Source organism: Sphaeramia orbicularis, chromosome 10 (assembly GCF_902148855.1).
Source record: "Sphaeramia orbicularis chromosome 10, fSphaOr1.1, whole genome shotgun sequence".
In the NCBI taxonomy this organism is placed as follows: domain Eukaryota; kingdom Metazoa; phylum Chordata; class Actinopteri; order Kurtiformes; family Apogonidae; genus Sphaeramia; species Sphaeramia orbicularis.
Window position 1 is genome coordinate 19,689,594 of NC_043966.1, and position 24,385 is coordinate 19,713,978.

The 24,385-nt window shown below is 34.6% G+C and overlaps 1 protein-coding gene across 1 annotated transcript in view; it reads left to right on the forward strand.

Annotated features, from left to right (window-relative positions):
• LOC115427573 (GDNF family receptor alpha-4-like) overlaps positions 1–24,385 on the forward strand; it is a 105,760-nt gene that overhangs the window by 59,409 nt on the left and 21,966 nt on the right. Inside the window, exon 2 of the mRNA XM_030146174.1 lies at positions 21,204–21,479. Coding sequence (XP_030002034.1) covers positions 21,204–21,479 — 276 coding nt within the window. The remainder of the gene's footprint in view (positions 1–21,203; positions 21,480–24,385) is intronic.

Consider the following 24,385-nt stretch of genomic DNA (forward strand, 5'->3'; position numbering starts at 1 on the left):
GAAAAATCTGCAATATTTCACAAAGACTTGAGTCACAGGAAGTGGACATTGGTGCCTCTTAAAACCACTGCTTCAATCAGTTGATTTGTTTGTTGGTTTGAATCTAAAATAACATATTAAAACATCACAATAACACAACAACACAAGCTGCAGAAGAGCTATACATAATAGGTTCAAGAGCACTTCAGGGCTTCAGATCCTTGTGGGAAAAGACTGTAAGACGGCAAGAAAAGCGGAGAAAAAACTGTGTAAACAGCTCACACATGAATGGACATTGATTTTTAAGTAGGTGTTAAAACCAGTACAGAAACTCAACCCTTTCAGTGCCTCATATGTTTCTGTAAAAGTCCCATTGTGATTTTATATGAATGTCTGTGAAGTACCCCTCACATCCACACTTGTACAGTCAGCCACTAATCATCTCCACCTCACTTCTTTCCAACCTCGCGGCAATTTTTACCATCATGCAGCATATGGAGTTAGACCCCATACACCAGAATGGGTGAAGTTATACATTAAGGACACATGCAGCTATAACATAACATAAATATTTTAACCCATAAAGACCCAAACAGCCACTGGTGACCAAAATCATCTACTGATGGAAATGTTTAATACGTGTTGATCCACTAATCCTATCAATACATGTAATTAATTGGTGTAAAATATAGTTTGTCATCTTTTCATGGTCATCAGATATGACCCATTTGGACGTTCAGAGGCTCTGTTGTTACCGTGGAAACACAATCTTCTACAACATGGATTCACCAGTAAAACCCATGGAGTTGGATCAATGACAGTGGATGGAGATGCTTGTTTTCTGATAAGTTCATGACATATTTTGTTGAAAAGTCACGTTTTCTTCATTTTCTGTGTTTCTGATATAATAACCCTCAGCTTTTTATTTATTTATTTATTTTTTTACATCTTTATTTAGCATTTTATAAGCATATTTTACAATGGACTGAAATGCATTAATAACACAGGTTGTTATCCCCCAATCCCACCCCCCTCTCTCTTCCAGGTGGTACCCACATAAAAACATAGCACGTCCGATAAATAAAAGTGTTAATAATAATAATAATAATAATAATAATAATAATAATAATAATAATAAAAATAATAGTAGTAGTAGTAATCCAAAATTAATTAAAAACCCCCCCCCCCCCCCAAAAAAAAAAAACAACAAAAAACAACAACAACACACATACACACACACAAAAAAACACAAGGGATACACACATATGAAACAATCTAATGACAAGTTGCATCAGTGGCTCAAACTGACCCTCAGCTTTAATCGGAGCTTTTTGGGACATTTACGTAATTAGTGTCGTAAATATGGGAAAATACCTGATTTTCATTGGAAAAGCCCAAAATGCAGAGGATAATATTATAATAAATGGTGATAAATCCCTTAAGAAAAGTTAAGTAGAGAGAAAAATCCATTTGCGAACTGCCATAAAAGTAGCACTGGGTCTGTATGGGTTAAACTTAACATGAAGAAATCTTTAAGACAATAAAAAAAAAAAAAAAAACACATGATCCCATATATTTCTTCATCAAACTATGTCTTTTTGTGTCTTAATGAGAAAGTGAATACAGTTCCATATCTGCACTGGCTGTGTTATTATTTACAGCATGTGCAATAATTAAACACATATGGACTTACTATCACTGAGAACAGTATGAATAAAAAGTAATGAGTGGCTGATATTAGTTTGGAGCAAAAGGAAAATGTTTAATGATAAAAAGCATCAAGCGCTGCCTGTATAAAACAAACAGAGAACAAATAAGTAATTAATCTAGTAATCATGTGTATATTGTGACATGTTGACAGCTAAATAAATAAATAAATGATCGAGTAAGTAACTAACCTTGTTTTATTGCACACATTCCCTTTGATTTTCTCTTATTCAGACTTTTCCATTATTCTACTGTAAAGCAGTGAAAGTATAAAGCCATATATTTACTGCTATACGTGTACATAATTATCTTTTATGTGTATAAATGCTTATTTTTCATGCTCTTTTCAACTTCATGTATGTTCTACATGTGGAATTGTGTTCTAAATAAATAGTCTGATTTATGGATTGGTTGATACATCTCAGAGTAGAAAAAAGTAGCTACAGGTTAAATCTCCTTACTTAAATTACACATTTAATGTAATGTAAGCAGTGTATCAGGTGAAAATAGGCAAAAAAAAATAAGCTTTTGCTTCTAGTCTATTCCTTTTTTTGGTTTTTGTGTTTATTGTAATTGTTGTATCAAGTGCAATGATTAATGTACTAACCAAAAATAAATTCATTCATTCAGATTAAGTATTTACACTGCAAAAATCAAAATCTTACCAAGTGTATTTTTCTCATTTCTAGTCAAAATATCTCATCACACTTAAAATAAGACAGAATCACCTATAGAGCAACTTTTCAGTGAGATATAAGAACTTATCTTTAGAAAATAGATCTTGAAAATCTTATTTCAAGAAATCTTACCAAGATCTTTTTCACTCGTTCCGTTGGCAGATTTTTTTTTGCTTAATTCAATTTTTTTTTTTTTTTTTTTTTTGCTTAATTCAATATTTCTTTTGCTTAATTCAAGCAAAAAAAACATCTGCCAATGGAACAAGTGAAAATGATCTTGGTAAGATTTCTTGAAATAGGATTTTCTAGATCTATTGTCAAAAAATAAGTTCTTATATCTCACTGAAAAGTTACTCTTTAGGTCAGGGGTGTCAAACTCATTTTAGTTCAGGGGCCACATGCAGCTGAATATGATCTAAAGGGGGACGGACCAGTAAAATAATATAAATAATAGCATAAGAACCAATAAATAATGTCAACTCCAAAGTTTTTTCTATGTTTTTGAGTGAAAAAAAGTCAGATTCTGTCATAAATATGTTTACATCTACGAACTGTACTTGAACATAACATGAACAAATATGAGCAACCTGAAAATTCTGAAGAAAAATAAGTGTAATTTTAACAATACTATGCCTTAGTTTATCATTTATACATGTGCGTCACAACTTACAGATCACAGTGGATCTACAAATACACAAAACTTTTAGTAACAGGCAGAATATTGGTAAAATTCCACATACTTCTATTTAGACATTTCAGGTAGTTCGTATTTGTTCGGGTTTTTCACATTTTTTGTAAAAGGCTAGTCTGTAAATGTCAACATTTTTGTGTAATTTAACTTTTTTTTTTTTTTTTAACACTAAAACCAAGAAAAAAAATTGTGGTTTTCATTATTTATAGTTTATTCTGATAGTATTTTACTGGTCTGACCCACTTTAGATTAAATTGACCTAAAATGATTTGAACATCCTTGATTGTTAATATCTTCAGTAAAATTTCTGCATTTCACAAATTCATCCCACGGGCCGGACTGGACCCCAGGCCGCATGTTTGACACCTGTGCTTTAGGTGATTATGTTTTATTTTAACCCTTTCATGGATAGGGGTCACTTCAGTGGACAGCTATTTTACAGCTGTTCTCTTGTATATTCATGGGATTTGTTGTTTTAGTTCCATATCAGCCAACACAGTGGATACGTATGCATCATCCCATATGCTCCAATTCACACCTTTATTGTAACTTTGCTGTTCTTGATAAACCTGATCTGCAGTAACATGTTTGAGTGTAAATCAATTGCTTGTTATTATTATTAAACAGTGTTTTGTTTTGTTTTTTTTACTAAACATAGGGGTTTTTTAGCATATTATCTCCATGAAGTGAGTAATGAGTAGTATTGGAGTATGTTAAAATGTGAGAAAAACGATTAGAAGCAGTACATTTTTTTTTTTTTTTTAATTTCATAGTTTTCAAGTGATGTATCAGTAAATATGTGTTTTTTTTTTGCTTCAAAAATCAAATGCATGGTGTCAAACTGCATGGACATTTTTGGAACTCCATGAAAAATAGATTCATAACAAAATTTTCAATCGCATTATTTTTTTTCATGCCTAAGGAGGAATAAAAACACTCAAGAAAATAAATCTTGATTAAGGTTCTCACAATTCATGCATGAAAGAATCCGTGTATCATTCGTTCATTTGTTTTTCAATTTAAAACCAATAATCAAAAAAACAAAAAGACCACTCGTTTTTTTTCTTTTTCATTTACAAAACCACAATGAAAAACTGATAACGGTTTGTTTTTCCATTTCCCAATTTTGGGCTCAAATGAAAAATGGAAATAACGGAAGATGAACGTTTCATCCGATTTTGCTATTTTCAATATAGTTCAGTTGTCTGACCCGGAAATAGTCATTACTATGGAAAAAATGAACAAAAGGAATTTTCCGAATTAACGAGATACTGTTTTCTGAAAAAAATAAAATTCGGCTCTGTTTTTCTGAATTAATTAATTCAGAAAAACAGAGCTGAATTAATTTTTTTGTGTGAATGCAATACACTTCTGTACGTATCAAACAGCTGCTTAATTATAGCAAAATATTCCTCCAGTCCGGCCATGATTCCGTTTGTTTATTTTTTCCCTAGTAATGACTACTTCCGGGTCAGACAACTTAACTATACTGAAAATAGCTAAATCGGATGAAACAGTCGTTATCCGTTTTTTCCATTTTTCATTTGAGCACAAAATTGGGAAATGGAAAAACAAACCCTTTTCAGTTTTTCATTCTGGTTTTGAAAATGAAAAGCAAAAAAACAAGTCATTTTTTTGTTTTTTGATTTTTGGTTTTAAATTGAAAAACGAAAGAACGAATGATACACGGATTATGAAAGGGTTAAGTGTGATGAGATATTTTGACTAGAAATGAGAAAAATACACTTGGTAAGGTTTTGATTTTTGCAGTGTAACACTTTTATTCCTTGAACGGATACAAAATGAAAAGAGAATCACCTTTGCAATCGGAGATGATATCCTTAGAAAGTATCTTCACCGGACCCTTCGGCTTCATTTTTACATTAAACCTTTATTCTCAGCCTCTGGCAATGAGATCACTTCATCCTGACAGTGATATGATCTCATATGACTTTAACTAAAAGCCCTTGAATGAGACCTATCAAAGCTGACAGAGGCTGATGAATGGTAGAAATTACTTAGTGTGTCCTTTAATTCTAAACCTGCTCTTTAATCCGAACCTCCCACCTGCCTCTGCATTCTTTCACATTCAAGGTCTAAGAGTTAAACTGCTTCTGAGAGGAATATCACAAATGGCAAGAACACACACAACAGCTCTGTCGCTTGAACCGCAAACGGCAAAATAAAGTTTAATGCTATGAGACCTTCGCAACTGTGTCAGAGAGTCTTACCGCATCTAACCCTCGGATCAAACCGACACGGTCTCGCACATCGGAGCAGTGACTCAAGCCATGAATAACAACCGCAGTCTTCGCCGTGTTCAGATATAATCTTTTGTTTACAATTCACTTCTCTCACACGCCAACTCTTGCATTACAGGATCAATTTGTACATTTGTTTTTTTTCAGGTTGTGCAATGGGAATGAGAAATCTGAAAAAATAGGCTGCACATAGAAAAACAACAAATAAAGAGTTAAATTCAGCATGGAAAATGAAGCCTCTCCAGCCTCCAATGTACAATTATTGAACAGCAGTACAATAGTAATCAAGATGGCTGTGTCTCAAAGTAATCCTTAAAGCTCAAAACATTTTTAATATCATAAAAACAGACTTAAATTAAGAGTAATATCCTGTATCTCATAGTCATTATGAGGAACAAGTTACTGCTCTTGACAAAAATCTGACCCCTTTGTAAAACTTTTGTTATTCGCAAACAAAAAAAACGGAAAACCCTGAACAACCTGAAATTTCTTAAGAAAAATAAGCACAATTTAACAGTACAATGCCTCAACTTATCATTTAGAATTTTGCATTACAGATCACAGCGGATCTACAAAGACATTAAACATGTGGGTGCTTCTATGAAACTGGATTCTTTTTTTTTGTTGTTGTTGCCAGCTTTTTAAGACCCAATAATAAAACAGAAATTTAGACACATTTCCCCCCCAGATGTACCTAATGATGACTTCAGATAAATGCAAAAAAAATTATACTCTTGCTCTGAACCATCTCAAAATTAATGAATTTTTAATGAAATATTGGGGCCAAAAAAAGGACCAAAATCGGGACAGGAAAAGGTACCTAGGTGTCAGTACAGTTTATTTTGAAAATATCTCTTGAAATAGTCTTATATACCACTATAAATAAAGAAACTGTTAAATGTGGTGATCCTAATGGTTTTTCTAATCCAGACATATGGGTTTTTCATGAATCTCAGTCTCATTCCAGGTTTTGCGTGTAACCCATCGTGTCCACTGGTATTACATGCAGAACCTATCCAGTTAAACACATATAAATTGCAACAGTAATCATATTTGTGAAACACACTGCCTTGCATAATAAGTTTGATTCCCAAAATGTACCTGTGAGAGAATAAAAAGATATTTGAAAAAATAGTAGCACATAATGTTCGTGTCCTTTCATGTCCTTTTTTTTGGATTTTTGTATAAAAATGTGTTTTATCTGAAAAATAGTTTTATCTCAGTAAATATTAATGTTTAAAATAGACCCAAAATGCTTCTAAAATTGCTTCATAACATTAGTCTACGTCTGGTTTGAATTTTTAGCCCCTATGTCCGTTTTTGGGGACCAGTTTCATCGAAAGACCCATTTAGTAACAGCCATAGTATTATAATAATAAGTATAATATAATAATAAGTATAAGTATATGTATATAAGTATAATATTGTTCAAATTTGGAGTTTGGAACTAAAATGAGTTTCACACCCTTGACTGTTAATTTCTTCAGAGTAATTTTTGTATTTCATAATTAATCCCATGGGTCAGATGGGAACCTTTGGCAGGCCAGGTTCTGGCCCGCGAGCCGTATGTTTGACACCCTTTTTCTATACAAAGCTAACATAACCTGTATATTGCTCAAAGTGGTAACGACCTACTAATCTAAACCTTACTTCATGTGATTTACAAGTGACCTTTCATACTCGGTGTTTATGAGTTGCATTCATAATGGATACATAAAGTCTGTTTTACTTGAATTTACTGACATGATGAATATGACGTCAAGGCATCTGATTAATAGTCTGCCACATATTAACTTCCACACTAGTTCAAAGAAAGAAAAACGCTACAATACATGCCATCCGTTGCATCATTTTCAGAATTTTGCTTTTTTGAAGGATTTGCACTTTTCGGTGAATGGGTCTCAAAGTTATGTAGCAACACAAGCTTTTCAGATATAATAATAATAATAATAATAATAATAATAATAATGGATTGGATTTATATAGCGCTTTTCTAGACACCCAAAGCGCTTTACATTATTGACCCATTATTCATTCGCTCTCACATTCACACTCTGTCCCACTATGTCCCCAAAATGCCGCCTGAACATTCTTACATAAATACCAGAGCAGCGTCCATACTAACAGAATAAAAGCAGAGTAAATATAAAACCTTGTAAGACCTCCTCTGTCTTTGGTGTAATACGGTACGCAGTTTGTGGTGGAAACGTGACTCAAAGCCACAAAGTTATACAGTAGATTAATACATGCGATTATTATTTCTGTACTTTTAGGAAGGTTAACTGATGTTTGGAAGAGCTGGTTTGCTTGTATTCGTGTTGGTTCGGATACAGTATTTCTATCTAGATCACGGGGAGGTTGTTTCCTACTGACAGGAGATCTCCCTTCCGGGCCAAAGCTCCTGTGAGGAAAAGCATCGATTAAAGGCAGCGGTGGTGTTGGTGGAGGAGGAGAGATGGTTATCGGGGTATTAAGTGGTTTCTATTCAGGAGCTGATGCTATCTTTTAGTGCGAGGCATCACTTAGAGGAATACACGTTTTCAGACCTCTCCTTCCCTCTCAGTCAAATGCCATGTTTATGCTTCTCTGGTGTTTTGTGTTCAGCATTAGATTTAATAACAATGCTTATTATATTTTCAACAAAAAAGGGATACATGCTGACAAGGAAACAATACATGTGTTGATACTCAGCTGAAAATAGCCTATAACAAGTACTTATTATGTTCCCATATCCTGTTTCCAACCACAAAAGACAAAGAAAATGGACAAATTCTCACTTTTAAGGAGTTCAAGTCAGAGAACTGTTTCACCCAAAGTGACATGAGATTAAAGGATTAGAAAAGTCGTTGCACATAAATCTTCTGTCTCTTGACTAATTCTCCAACATCCTTCTGTTACAAGCATTTGTGCGTCCACTTCAACACTCTTACTCAAATTAATGTCCTTTTGTTGCAAATAGTTCCTTTAAAGCAGTGGTTCCCAACCATTTTTTGGATCGTGACCCCATTATTTTAACATCACAAATGTCTGGCGACCCCACAACTGACACATTTTTTTTGCTAAAATTAATTTGTTTTTGATCATATAATATTTTGCTATACTTTGTTGCGAATAAACATTAATTTTAGACAACATTTAGTCTATATAATGTATATTATTATGGATAGAGACAGAAAAGCCAGGTGTAGATTACTGCACAAAGTGAGAATTTGATTTTCCTTGGTCAGGATATGTACAGTCAGTCCAGCTTATATTTACAAAGCAGCAAATTAATACTGAACAAACAATAACTCAAACTATGAATTATGAAAGAGCTGCAGCATCTGAAACCAACCACAATGAACATTTGACACATAAACAGTACCACAGTGCTTCAGTTTCATCTTCACAGTTTGTCATGTCTTTTATGGATTGGGATTGTTTCTCTCAACTCACCATATATTTTTTTATTACCGAGTTTTTCTTAATTTTAATCAATTACTAGAAATTTCAGGCAACCCCATTTGAATTCTAGGCGACCCCAAGGCTGAAAAACACGGTTTTAAAGTATCTGACTGATGTCTTTTTCAGATCAACTAACAGAATAAATATTAGTCATGCTTATTACTTGAGATTCTACACAATCTTAAAATATTTTCTCCAAACACAGGTTGGATATGGAATAAAATCAACTGAAAGAATGATTAGTATAAAAGTAAAAGTACAGGTTTATGTTGAAGTTTTTCTGCTTATGTAAAAGCTTCTTTCAAAACTTTGAAGCCAAATTGCTGTGCTTTTCTAGGTCTCCATGAGTATTTGTTTGATGTCTAACAGGAAATATGAGTGCAGCTGACATTGCTTTATTTTGAATGGAGATGGATTTTTTTAGTCTCATCTTCCAAAATGCAATCTATTTTTCTTTGATGTCCAAAATGACTAATTTTGTGTTATAAAAGCAAATAATGTTGTCTTACGCACAGTTTTAGACATCCACAATTTCTACTACAAAAACAATTTGCGGTTGCGAAAGATGATTCATATATAGAACAGTTAAATGTGACATAAGAACATAAGAGTCCTTTAACAACACACTGAACTGAACTTTTGTCTCACATGCAAAGTGCTGCACTTAAACTGGTTAATATGACCAGTGGGAAAAATAAAGAATATGACTACATTTAATATTCACTCTGTTTTATTAAAGTATGCCACTTCAAACCCTTTACATTTTAATGACTTTTGATAAATGAAGGTTAAATCACATTTACAGTATAAATGTCTTTCTCGTTTCAAAAGTTTCTACCAATTTGCTCAAGTTAATGTTTCAGAAGACCTAATGCAAGCTAGAAAATGGAGGAAAATGGAGAAATTAGTGATTATAGGGATATTATGTGCTTATGGTTTTATAAGAAGAAAGCAGCTGGTTTGGCAGTTGGTTTATCTTCCTATAATACTATTGTGAGTTGTTTTAATTAACCTTATTAGAATGGAAAATTGTACCTCAGATGAGTAAAACCAGGATGGATCAAATGCAAAAGGCTGCAAAAAAATTAAAGGTAGGGTAGGAGATGTTTTCCAGGAGCATTTTTTACCATATTGCTTAAAATCCTCTTCACATCCCGACTGCAACCAATTACTTAAATGCTCTAACACAAAAATACAAAAATTTTAGTCACCTGTGGAACAGACAGGACTGAAAAAACACTATGCAATCATTTCAAACGGCCCATCGAAATGATTGGATGGTAGTATGTCTATCAAACTCAACAGCCATTTGTCCCTCCCCCTTCCCCCCCTCTGTGAGTACAGTCAGGTACTCTGGAGGCGTGGCTTCAGGGGGAAAGTCTGAAGAAAGGGGTCTGGACTTTTGAATTGTGTATTTTCAAAATGTAGCTTGCTTGAACCTTTTTTCCAGGATCTCCTACCCTACCTTTAAATCAGTTGTATCTGAAATTAAAGGTACAACATGAAGGTATTGTCATATTGATTTAACATTTTTTTCAAAAGTATGAGGAGTCAAACTATAATGTAGAGTAAGCATTCACCGTTTTTGTAGTTCAATTTAACACTCATCAACACCAACCAGTGTTGACTGTTCTAAACACTATGTGCAGTATTACTAGTTTTACTCCACTGTGAGCTCCTAAAAGTGTGAAAATACTGTAAAGAGAGACAAGATCCACACTAATGGGGGTATTTTTCTGACATTTTCTTCCACTGTTAAAAAAAAAAAAAAAAAAAAAATTCTGTCTAAACGACCTTTGTTTTGGAAAATTTCTCAATACCAAAACAAACACAAAGTGGTGCAAATGCTAGATAATACTGATATTACTGGATGTAGCAGAAGCAGAAGCTTCAATCTGTTATAAATGTGAACAGAAATGACAGGTTAAGTTAAAAACTTAAATTACTTTAACTGTTGGTTCAGGTCTAAATGTATCCTTTACATTGAGGTTGATCACACCATTATGTGCTTTATGTGTCGATGAAAGACACAAATGTAGAAAAAATGTCTGCAATAGTGTTTAGAAAGCATTATTATTTTCAGTTAACATTTTATTTAAAACATACCCCAGAAAAATTAAATAGTGAATATTTTAGCCTCAATTATATGACACACATGCAGTTTTGACTATATTTTACGTGATTATAATTTTGACATTATATATGTGAATAGCATTCAGGTCTTAGGAGTATGGTTACCATGGTAACACGACCGGTGCCACTTACAGGTTAAGAGTTCACGTGTGAAATCAAGGGTGTAAAAAACACAGATGACATCAGCACAGTGAATCTACATAAAGCATCATTTAACTCTTTCTTATGACAGAGTGTGAAATCCAACTCTCCTCATTATGACCAGAGTTACTTTTACTCTCAGAGAGTGACACTGCATAGGTCCTCATCCAACACTACATACTGAACTCCTCTGACTTCATTGTGCTTTCAGTGACACTTCTACAATCCCTTCATTGGGAGTCTTTAAATTATTCCAACCTACCAATTAGGTTTCAAAGAAATCTGTCTTGAAAGAGCTGAGAAAATAGATTAGACCAAGAGACACATGGATGGACACACAGAAGAATTAACCATTTAACCCAGCAAAAAAAAAAAAAAAAAAGACACATTCATCAGCTGTCTCTGGGTGCTATGTCCGTGATAACAGGATGCTGTGGAATAGACTGACCTATTGACCTTTGTATTCAAGTGAGAGGGAAAAGAAATCAGGTTTGTCCTTGGCTTGTGGCCTGTTACATAATTACACTTTATTCTGCTGGTTTAACATCATCATGTGAAAGATTGAATGAAGTCTCTATCTTAACCCATAAACACCCAAACATCCATCACCGACCAAAACCATCTACTGGTCTAAACTGTTTAATACCTGTTGATCCACTAATCCTATCAATACATGTAAATAACTGGTGTAAAATACAGTTTGTCATCTTTTCATGGTCATCAGATATGACCCATTTGGACGTTGAGAGGCTCAGTAGTTACCATGGAAACACAGTCATCTTCTACAACATTTATTCACTTGTAAAGCCCATGGAGTTGGATCAATGACAGTGGATGAAGACACTGGGTTTATGTTGAATTAAAAATATATTCTGTTGAAAAAGTCACTTTTTCTTCAGTCTTATCTGTTTCTGATATAATAAAATACAGCTTTAATCTGAGCTTTTACGAACATCTACATCATCTGAAAATTAAGTTGAGTGTGTGTGAATAAATAAAAATGAGTAATGTAAAAGGAAGGGGGAGATAAATATACATTATTAATATTTTATGGAGAAGGGGAGGGATTAAATAAATTGCACTTCTTCCTACCCCTTTTTGGGCATGTAAATGAAACTAATGTGCTGTTCTTTCTAAGACTGTCTTGATTTTTGTATTATTGTAAAAACTATGAAGGGTGATAGTGAAGGGCTGATTGAGATTGAATAATTAAAACTTCTGCATTGGCATACGGTCAGATATAAAACTGGTCAGGGATTCTGTTTGTACTCTTATTTTAGTCATCAACAGGATTATTACAGGATGAATGGATCAAATGTTGACATGGATCAGATGGTGTAAATGTTAAACAAAGCAAAAACAATAGCTCTATTATCCAAACAATTCCAAACATACTTAAGGATATTCAAATAAAATACAACTTACTCAGATGTGTATCTATATCCAGTCAATGCATTTAACTTGGTGTCTTACTCAGGCCGCATGTTCCGTCAAACAAAGGAAAGGAGAGTGGGCTTCTGCTTCCTCTTCAATGGTTGGGTGTGGCCTGATAGGTTAGCCTAGGTCCCGCCCCTTCTCAATCAGGAAGTGGAGTTTTTAATGTTTACCTCCGCCAAGGAGGTTATGTTTTTGCCAGGGTTTGTTTGTCTGTCTGTTTGTTTGTCCGTTAGTGTGCAACATAAGTCAAAAAGTTATGGACAGATTTTGATGAAATTTTCAGGGTTTGTTGGAAATGGGATAAGGAAGAAATGATTAACTTTTGGGGGTGATCCGGAAGAAATCCTGGATTCTGGATCACTTTGAAATTTTCGTTAACATTGTGGTAAATGGGGCCAAAATTTTCGTTTCCCAATATCTCGCTTAATTATTGACCAAAACTCATGAAATTTAACTCAGGAATTGACAATGGGGTCCTCTATCACATTTCAAAGGCTGATCCGGATCTGATCCAGAAGGCGGATTTTATTTTAAACTAGAAGCACTCGGAGAGCGCAGACCTCCGCCAAGGCTGATCAGTGGCCCCCCCCCGTGGGCCCCCCCACCCCTGATCACCACCAAAATTTAATCATTTCTTCCTTATCCCATTTCCAACAAACCCTGAAAATTTCATCCAAATCTGTCCATAACTTTTTGAGTTATGCTGCACACTAACGGACAGACAGACAGACAGACAAACAAACAAACCCTGGCAAAAACATAACCTCCTTGGCGGAGGTAAAAATAAATGTAGGATTTGTATCACCGATTATGTGGGGAATTTTTGCGCTTGGCGGAGGTCTGCGCTCTCCGAGTGCTTTTCTAGTTATGTTTTTGCTGCCGTTGGTTTGTCTGTCTGTCTGTCTGTGTGCAACATAACTCAAAAAGTTATGGACGGATTTGGATGAAAATTTCAGGAAATGTTGATACTGGCACAAGGAACAAATGATTAAATTTTGGTGGTGATTGTGGTGGTGGTGGTGGGGGGGGGTTCAGTGCTCTCCGAGTGGTAGTTTTTCATGTTTTACTTGTTTACATATATGGGGCGACATGGTGGTACAGTGGATAATACTTGTACCTCACAGCGAGAAGGTCCTGGGTTCGATTCTAACACCAGTCGATGGGAGTGGGACCTTTCTGTGTGGAGTTTGCATGTTCTTCCTGTGTTTGGGTGGGTTCTCTCTGGGTATGGGCTCTATGCACAGCCTCACTACTTCCTGAACTTCAGGTGGGTCTTTTATTTCCTGTCTTTCATTATTGGACACACTGTGCCTAATCAATCAATTATCTCAACAAGTAGCAGGCACACCTAATCCAGGTGTGCCTGCTACTTTATTTTACCTTTATTTTCTGTCTTTCGTTATTGGACACACTGATTAATCCAATCAGTGTGTCCAATAACGAAAGACAGAAAATAAAGGACCCACCTGAAGTTCAGGAAGTAGTGAGGCTGTGTATAGAGCCCATTTCAGCTTCCTCCTACCATCCAAAGATAGGACTGATAGGTCAATCTAAATTGCCCATAGATGTGAATGTGAGAGTGATTGTCTTTATATGTCAGTCCTGCGATGAACTGGCGACTCGTCCAGGGTGTACCCCGCCTTCACCCATATGTAGCTGGGATAGGCTCCAGTGACCCTAGTGAGGATAAAGCGGGTTCACAAAATGAATGAATGAATTATCCACATATATGTTAAATTTCATTGCATGTTCAGAATAAATCACTCAATCAAGTATAGGAAAACACACAATTTATACAAAAACTAGAAAAGCACTCAGAAGGCACCACCAAAATTTAATCATTTGTTCCTTGTACCAGTATCAACATTTCCTGAAAATTTCATCCAAATCTGTCTATAACTTTTTGAGTTATCTAGCAAACAGACAGATAGACAAACAAACCCTGATGAAAACATTACCTTCGCGTTCCTTGGTGGAGGTAAAAAAAAAAAAAAAAAAAACACAAAATACAGAGGATAATATTATAATAAATGATGATAAATCAGTTAAGAATGATTAAATAGATAGAACTAGAAAAGCACTTGGAGAGCGCAGACCTCCACCAAGGACGACCCCCCCCCCCCCCCCCCCCCCCCCCCCCGCATCACCACCAAAATTTAATCATTTATTTATTGTGTCAGTATCAACATTTCCTGAAAATTTCATCCAAATCCGTCCATAACTTTTTGAGTTATCTTGCTATCAGACAAACAAACAAACAAAAATCCCCCTCCAATCACCACCAAAATTTAATCATTTGTTCCTTGTTCCTCCAGAATCAACTTTTCCTGAAAATTTCATCAAAATCTGTCGATAACTTTTTGAGTTATCTAGCTAACAGACAGATAGACAAACAAACCCTGATGAAAAGATTACCTTCGCGTTCCTTGGTGGAGGTAAAAAAACCCACAAAATACAGAGGATAATATTATAATAAATGATGATAAGTCAATTAAGAATGATTCAATAGATAGAACTAGAAAAGTGCTTGGAGAGCGCAGACCTCCGCCAAGGTAGACCCCCCCCTCCCCCAATCACCATCAAAATTTAATCTTTTATTTATTGTGTCAGTGTCAACATTTCCTGAAAATTTCATCCAAATCCGTCTATAACGTTTTGAGTTATCCTGCTAACAGACAGACAGACAGACAGACAAACCCTGATGAAAACATCACCTCCACCAACTAAAAATTCCTTTGGGAGCTGCCACAGAAGAAGCACCGGGTCTTTACGGGTTAACGCTGGCAGAACCGTGTGTACAATCCTGCAGTTTTCTGAAGCTGCTCATTTTAATCCAGTTTATTGAGACAGTTTACTAATAAAAAACAAAGGTTATATTCATGAATTGCACCAATACATGAGCATTTCCCCCATAGCTTTACTGCGTTATAGGTGTCTATAGGAGTAGAGGTTACATTCCAGCTGACTTCATTAAGTTTCATTTTCCGTTTTATCTCTCCTGAAGTGGACCATTAAGTCGGTGCGCAAGGGTAACTGATCAGCTAATCTGCCTGTGATTTATGTGCCAGCGAAACTGAGGACTTAACTGAGCCTCAGAACACATTGATTACTGACATGGTTAATTGGCTAAACCCACTGGTACATTGAGACAGGCTTATTGGAAATGTCAAATCAAGCGGCTCATTTGCATTCATGATGTATGGTGTCTATTCCAGCTTCTGCTCAGGCAGCACAAACTGACACACACAGCCGTGGAGGAAAAGGCCTGGGATGTCTGCCCTGAATTTGCAACTGACCATCTGGCCTTCCAGGACACTGCCTTTAGTGGGAACTATTTTCTCAAGATCCACATGTCTGTATTGGACACTGTTTAGAGCAGGGGGTTTCAAACTCATTTTCTTTCAGGGGCCACATTCAGCCCGATTTGATCTCAAGTGGGCCGGACCAGTCAAATAATAGCATTACAGGGTGGGGAAGCAAAGTTTACAATATTTTGAGGCAGGGATTGAAAGACAGTGTATGACCAATTAGTTTATTGAAAGTCATGAGAATTTATTTGCCACAAGAAAATTGACATAATAGAAAATGTTTTTATTCTATGTGTCCTCCTTCTTTCTCAATAACTGCCTTCACATGCTTCCTGAAACTTGCGCAAGTGTTCCTCAAATATTGGGGTGACAACTTCTCCCATTCTTCTTTAATAGTATCTTCCAGACTTCCTCGTAATAGTTTTACTCATAGTCATTCTCTTCTTTCCATTATAAACAGTCTTTATGGACACTCCAACTATTTTTGAAATCTCCTTTGGTGTGACGAGTGCATTCAGCAAATCACACACTCTTTGACGTTTGCTTTCCTGATTACTCATATGGGCAAAAGTTTCTGAAAAGGTATGGATAATAGTGTTAGGTATGATTATGACATCAATATATGTTTGGTTTCAAAACAATTGATGTAGTGCCTGCTGAGAAAAAACAACTAAATGTTCATTGGAAATTTTGCTTCCCCACCCTGTATAACCTATAAATAATGACAACTCCGAATTTCTGTTTTTGTTTTAGTGCTTAAAAAAACCCATGAAATTATGAAAATACTTACTTTAAACTATCCAAACAAAAAAAGATGTGAATAACCTGAAAAAAGTGAAATTTCTTAAGAAAAATAAGAGTAATTTTTACAATATTATGCCTCAACTTAACATTTATACACATGCATTATGGATCAGATCTAAAGACACTAAACACTTAGTAACAGGCAAATTGTTAAAATTGTGCTTAATTTTCTTTAGACTTTTCAAGTTGTTCATATTTGTTCAGGTTATTCACATTTGATCATAACAGAATAGTTTGTAAACATAAATATTTTCAGAATTTAAAGTAATTTTTTGCACTAAAACAAAAACAAAAAAATGAAGTTGTCATTATTTATCAGCATAATGTAATATTATTTTTTACACATCAAACCCAGAAGAAAATATGGAGTCATTATTTGTTGTAGGTTATTATGCTATTATTTTACTTCATCATCATATTGGTCTGTATGTGGAACCTGAACTAAAATGAGTTCGACAGCATTGACTGTGGAATTTTTGCACTTTGCAAATTCATCCCTAGGGCCAGATTGGAACCTTTGGCGGACCGCATTTGACCCCCAGGCTGCATGTTTGAGACCCCTGGTTTAGAGGATGAGAATTTGGAGAACTCCTTGGTACAACTGTGAGGTCTGAGGAAAGACCCACTTTAGAAAGCAGATGTAATTTTTATTTTATTTTATTTTATTTTATTTTATTTTATTTTATTTTATTTTATTTTATTTTATTTTATATTTAGACTTTAATGTTTTTGACCTGTTACTTTTGAGTGTGTTTAGTTGGTTTATTCCTTTAGGGGTGGGGCGTGGAAAATGTAAGACCCAGTATCACTATGTTTGTACTGTATCTGGATGATTTCCTTTTGTGAAATAAAAAGAGATTAAAAAAAAAGTACATTAAGTACTATAAAAGTAGATATAACACTTTATAGTGAGGTTCCTGCAATAAACATTAGTTAATCTGTATTAAAGCCTGTATAAACCACCAAAAAAAAAAAGAAAGAAAAGAAAGCAGATGTAATTGATTGAACAATGTCGACAACATAGAAAATATGCTGTTTTATTACCGTCTTCCAGACTTGTGTGTGTTCAAAACAATAGCTTAGACACAGTGTGAGCAGACGAAAGCGGCATGAAATCGAAAATTCTTCATCTAAGCAGATGGTGTAAAGGGGTATTATGCGACGAAACAAAGGTGCTATAGGTTTAGACTGTGTGAATAATAGGATTCACGCGGCTTATTTGCAAGTCATACTATGAAATATGTATTTAGAAAAACCCCAGAATAGAAAGGTGACACATATACTTCAACACCTTCTGTAATGCCCCGTGTACTTTTCAGGTTTAATTGGACATACTTCCCACATAAATTATAAAACTATAGGAGGTCTTAAATGAGCTCTTATGAGAAAATACACCACCTCTGCCACAATCAATTTCACAAAGAGTCTGTATTTTATTTTATGACTCATTAACTCTATATATGACAGAACAGTGTCCAACTGTAACGTATTTCAGTGTGTGTGATAACTAATATGTTCTGTATTTTTTCCCACTATAAGCTATTGGACACGTAAAAGGGATTAATTCAGTGTCAATATTTATAATGATGTTTTCAATTCAGTTGAATTTGTTTTTATTTGTTTTAGTATTAAAAGCTTGCTGTGTAAATTGCAGTATTTTACTGTATATACGTTAAAAGTTAGATTTTATTTATGCAAAATGAACAGTTTGGAAATAATTTTAATGGGATTTTAGATTTTAAACATCATTACAGTATATATTACAGTATGTAATGTATTGTAACTGGATGACCTTTGTCAGTAAATGAATCTAATCTCAAATGGCTGCAGGTTACAAGTAAAGTGTATGTGATACAATTTTGGATTCAGTAACAAAAAGCTGTATAAAAGAGACGTGTAAAATATGCAACCTGAACTTTGCCCTTTTTTTTACGGTTTCATAGCTTTTGTATTTTTCTTATTCTGGTGTTATTAATGCCTGTGTTTTGATTAGTCTATGTGATTTTTATATATTTTTTTTTTCAGTGGGATGTATGCACAAACTATCTTCTTTTAAATTATGTCCAAAAAAATTAAAACTAAACGAAAAGTTTAAGTCGATGGCAAACAGGAGAAAAATGTGTTTATTCTCATGGCATAATCACATACAGACCTATGACCGTGCCATGAGAATAAATGCATTTTAATGCTTAAAGAAAGTGCCTTGGAATTTTCTTTCTGTTTGTCGTCTACTTTACGAATCCCTTTTTCCAAAGAGCACCACGAACAAACTCTTTTGGATCCTTGAAGCATTCCTTCTCAGGATTTTTTAAATGTTTAAGTATTTGTAGCAACAAATAATGTAATAATGGCCAATAACATAATAATTTTGGCCATCTTAAATGTAATAAAGCCAATAATGTAACAAAGGTCTTAAGCCTAAACATTTTGCCATTATGTTATTGCCTTAGAATTAAACAAATCCTTCAAAAATGTCATTAATACGATAAATAGAACTACATTTCTTGTTATTAAGACATTTCCTCCCATTTTTATGCAGTTTTTTCATCAAACATAGGTATAGTGAATGGCATAGTTGTCATCTTCATTCATCAAGGACATGTGCGATGCAGCACTCTCTTTAATTATGTCTCAAACATTTTATTACTTTATTGGAAAGTTATGGTGGCATTGGTTTTATTGCATTTTAAATGAGCCAAATTATGATGTTTTTGGACATTATTCCATTATGGGCTAATTGGTCCGTTAAATGGACTTTAACAGTTATTGTATATTTATATCTACATCAGAGCTACTACAGAGAGGGCTTCAGTCTGTACAGCACTGCAAAAGTCAAACCTGTGTAAAAGATGGTTTGTGTTAAATCAATGAGAGCTTATGATTCTGTACAGGACTGACATCACTGAACTATTATAGTGTTACTGCATACTGTTAAGCAGCAACAATACAGTGATTCAGAGCTGTGTAAAAGTTACATTATGTAGTATTTGGCCCTGACACCATCATGCAAATATTGCAGGCAGTGCTCAAAAGTAATATATGCATAATATATATACTTTCTTAATACATAGAATAGATATGAAAAGATTTCTCAGTACAGAAGATGTTCTTATAGAATGTCCTTAAGGCCAGTCTATGTTGTAAAAAGATTTTTTTTAAATTTATTTGTGTGTGTGTGTGTGTGTGTGTGTGTGTGTGTGTGTGTGTGTTTTGAAGCCCTCTACATGATCAGTGTGATTTTTTTTTTCCTTGAAAAGCCTGATGTATACAATTAGATAGATGCAATACACGGATAATCCACCAGGGGGGAGGAATTTGTTCACAGGAAGATGTTCTTACTGAATGTCCTGAAGGCCAGTCTGTGTTGTAAAAAGATTAATTTCTGTTAAATTGTTTTTTTTTTAATTCATCCTATTCCTTTAATCACCCAAGTACAGGGTGTCCACAAAGTCTATTTACAATTTAAAAATTTATTACAAAAGCAATTGATGAGATATGTTAATCAGGTTTGTTCTATGTAAGTTTTTCATCACATTGTGGGATCATGTGCCATCTATGGAGAAACGTTTGTTTCTTTATTGATCAAACCTCTTTTTTGGTTGCAAATCTATTCTATTTGATTGATGAATAAAGAAACAAATGTCTCTCCATAGCCATCAAGTCATTGGTCCATTTCTCTTCAATGAGAGGTCAATTACTGTAAATGTTTACGCTGAGATTGCATGTTCGTTAGTTTCTAAATCAAACACTTCCAGACCGGTGGGTTGGAGGGATGGTCCTATTCCCTGGTCACCTCATTCACCAGATATCACTCCAATAAATTTCTTTCTAATCATGTAAATTCAATACGTGCTGTGTTGAGAAATCTGATGTTTAAATTTATGTGTCACCTGAATCAGTCAGAAAATACTGTAATTTAATTGCTGACTAATCTTGCATGTAGTCCTGTACTTTACACATCTCTGTTCTGGAAACACTGGTGTGACTGCCTCTTAAAAGTATAGAGAGTTTTTTTTAATTTTTTTTTTTTTTTATTGTGTTTGTATTTATCTGTTTGCTTTTTAATGTGGACCATGAGTCTGTAATAAAGCTTATCTATCTATCGATCTATTGGGGTTATGTTAAAGATATCAAACAAATATATGGGATATCAACGACCTGAATCCAAAGATCACTGTTGCCATCGGTAACACTGATGAGACTATGCTACAGCCAACATGAAAAGAAGTCCAGTACCATCTCAATGTGTTTTGTGCAAATAATGGTGCCCATATAGAGGTGTGTTAAATGAGGCAAAAAACCTTTAATATCTACTTTTCATTTTGTAATAATTTCCACAGATTTGTCTATTTTTTTTGCTTTTGTAATAAATTTGTTGAATTGTAAAGACACTTTATAGACACCCTGTACTTTGTGCTCAGTGTCTTTTATATCAGTTTGAAGGACTTCACTCTATTTAACTCAGACTACTGTTTGATGTTGCATTTACTTAGTGATGTGTAACATTGTGCAAGCTGCGGATCAGCTCTTTTGTGCCGTGTTCAGCTTGATTCTTAACTTTCAAGTCATAATACACCGCATACACCTTATGAGTGCGCTCTGTGTCCTTGCTCCCCCACAGCTCTGTTAGAGGTTATACTGGCTGGCAGAGACTGCTTAGTGGCGGGAGACTCGTGCTCCAGCGATGAGACTTGTAGTCCACGACTGCGGACTTTGCGTCAGTGTGTGGCCGGCAACGGCAGCATGAAGCTGGGCCCCGGTGCCAGAAGTCAGTGTGCCAATGCAGTGTCCGCTCTTCTGTCCAGCCCATTACACGGCTGCCAGTGTAAACGGGGCATGAAGAAGGAAAAGAACTGCCTGAGCATCTACTGGAGCCTTCATCAGTCCATCATACACGGTCAGTGGTCAGCGAGCAGATGTCCCCACAACCTTCAAAACCTTTACTTACACACAATAGATGATAAAAAAAAAAGTAATGAAAACTTTAATGAATGTACAGGGTGGGGAAGCAAAATTTACAATGAACATTTAGTTGTTTTTTCTCAGCAGGCACTACGTCAGTTGTTTTGAAACCAAACATGTATTGATGTCATAATCATACCTAACACTATTATCCATACCTTTTCACAAACTTTTGCCCATATGAGTAATCAGGAAAGGAAACGTCAAAGAGTGTGTGATTTGCTGAATGCACTCGTCACACCAAAGGAGATTTCAAAAATAGTTGGAGTGTCCATAAAGACTGTTTATAATGGAAAGAAGAGAATGACTATGAGCAAAACTATTACGAGAAAGTCTGGAAGTGGAGGAAGCAACAAAAAATGTACCAAAGCTTTTATTAAAGCTCTCAAATCCAAAATCCTAAAGGATCCAACCAAATCCATGAGAAAAATGGCAATTGAACTTGAGGTAGACAACAAGACCGTTAGAAATGCAGTAAAATATGATTTGAAGTTAAATCTTACACAAGAACACCAAAACACTTGTTGACAACAGCAACAAATCCAACTTTAGCAGTTTTTGGGAATCATGTTTATGGCCGCCTTCTAGCCCAGATCTAAACACAGCAATGTCGACTTTCTTAAAGATACTATTAAAGAAGAATGGGAGAAGTTGTCACCCGAATATTTGAGGAACACTTGCGCAAGTTTCAGGAAGCGTGTGAAGGCAGTTATTGAGAAAGAAGGAGGACACATAGAATAAAAACATTTTCTATTATGTCAATTTTCTTGTGGCAAATAAATTCTCATGACTTACAATAAACTAATTGGTCATACACTGTCTTTCAATCCCTGCCTCAAAATATTGTAAATTTTGCTTCCCCACCCTGTAATACAACTATATGACTGTTGAGTTTTTTTGTATAAGCTCTATTTTGGATTGTAACCTCTCCTGCACAATATGCTAACTTAACCCTTTCATGCAATTATGAGAACCTTGGTCACAATATTTGTGTGTTTTTATTGCTCTTTAGGCATGAAAAAAAAAACATGCGATTTATTTATTTATTTATTTTATTTTTTATTTTTTTAAGGAGTTACAAAACTGTCCACTCAGCCAGACCACATGCATTTATTTTTTCAAGCAAAGAAACATGTATTTAAAACCTAATATCAGAAAGTGATATGGAAAAGTATGCAATAAAAACATTTTTAATGCTGCTAATCAGATGTTTTCCCACATTTTAACATACTCTAATACTAGTTATTATTCATTTCATGGACATAATATGCAAAAAAAAAAACAAAACTGTTTTGTTTGTTGAGTTACACTAAAACATGTCACTGCAGAACAGGTTTATCAAGAACAGCGTAGTTACAGTAACGGTATGAAATGCACTGTATGGGATGATGCATAAGTGTCCACTGTGTTGGCTGATATGGAACTAAAACAATAAAAACCATGAATATATGAGAACAGTTGTAGAATAGCTGTCCACTGTAGTGACCGCTATGCATGAAAGGGTTAAAAAAAAAAATCTAATGTAAGTCACGTGTAAGCAAGTAAATTAAAATTAAACTGAACTAAAGTTTGTATATTTAAGTTGAAAAAACATTTTAAAATGATCAGAAATGCAAACAAGCAAATAGACAGAAAATGTAACAACTGCAGATAGGATTTTTTTTTTTGCAGTTTTTGTGCAGTTGATCAAAAATAGATATAATGGATGCTGACATATTCATTCATCAAGGATATGTTCTATGCAGTGCTGTCTCCTTAATTATGTCTCAAATATTTTATTACATTATTGGAAAGTTATTACAGTATTGGCTTCCTTTTCTCAAAATATTATAAATGTTTCTCACAATTCTTGCAGTAGTTCAACTTTTTTTGTCAAAAAATAATAACTTTATTCCTGTAATATTCAGATTTTTTATTATATTTTTTCATCTTTGTTGTGGCGATAATCTTCCTTCATTAACTTTTTTTTTTTGCAATATATTTTATTGATTTCACAAACAACAAACAATGAACAACACAGCACAGATACAGCCAAACCACAAAAGAAAACAACGATTCACATACATAAACTGCACATATAGCTTATATAAATTTACATTGGGGCTATACAAAGGAGGAGATAAAGAGAATGAAAATATTCTATGACTTATTAGTGAAGACAAAATACAGCTGCCCTTTCTTCAACAAGTCAGCGGTATTGTCGGGAAGGCAATTCAGGAAGGGATGCCAGACATTATAAAACAAGTTGTCATTGCCCTTTAGTGTAGCACTGAGGCGCTCCATAGGAAAGACCTTAAATATTTCCCTGTACCACTGTGTTACAGATGGAGGTTTATCTTTAATCCATTGAAACAAAACACATCTCCTTGCCAGAAGTAAAAGCTTTCATTAACTTTTGACACAACATAATCAATAACAAAATAAAATATTATAAGCCATGTGTGTTCTCCATGTACTGATACTAATGACAGTTACTCCTTGGGTGTCGAGGCTTGGTATCAGATTACAAGACATATGTCAATACCCGATAAACAATTGAATCAGTTGCATATTTTAATATTATTAAATAAGGCCTAAGTGGTTAGAAATGATTGTATCTGAATGTCATTTATTTTCTATAATCTAAATGAATTTAGGTGTAAATGTGATGCTTGTATTCATGTCTAACTCTCTTTCAGGCCTAGGTTTGTGCGCACATGGGAAGTAACATGCAGAAAAATGTGACCCTTCCATACATGACATTACTGCAGTGGACAGTTATTCACTCTTTAATTAAAAATTAACATTATTTAGATTAATGACTCCATCTGTTAATGGTTGTGCGTTTTCTAATATGTGTTA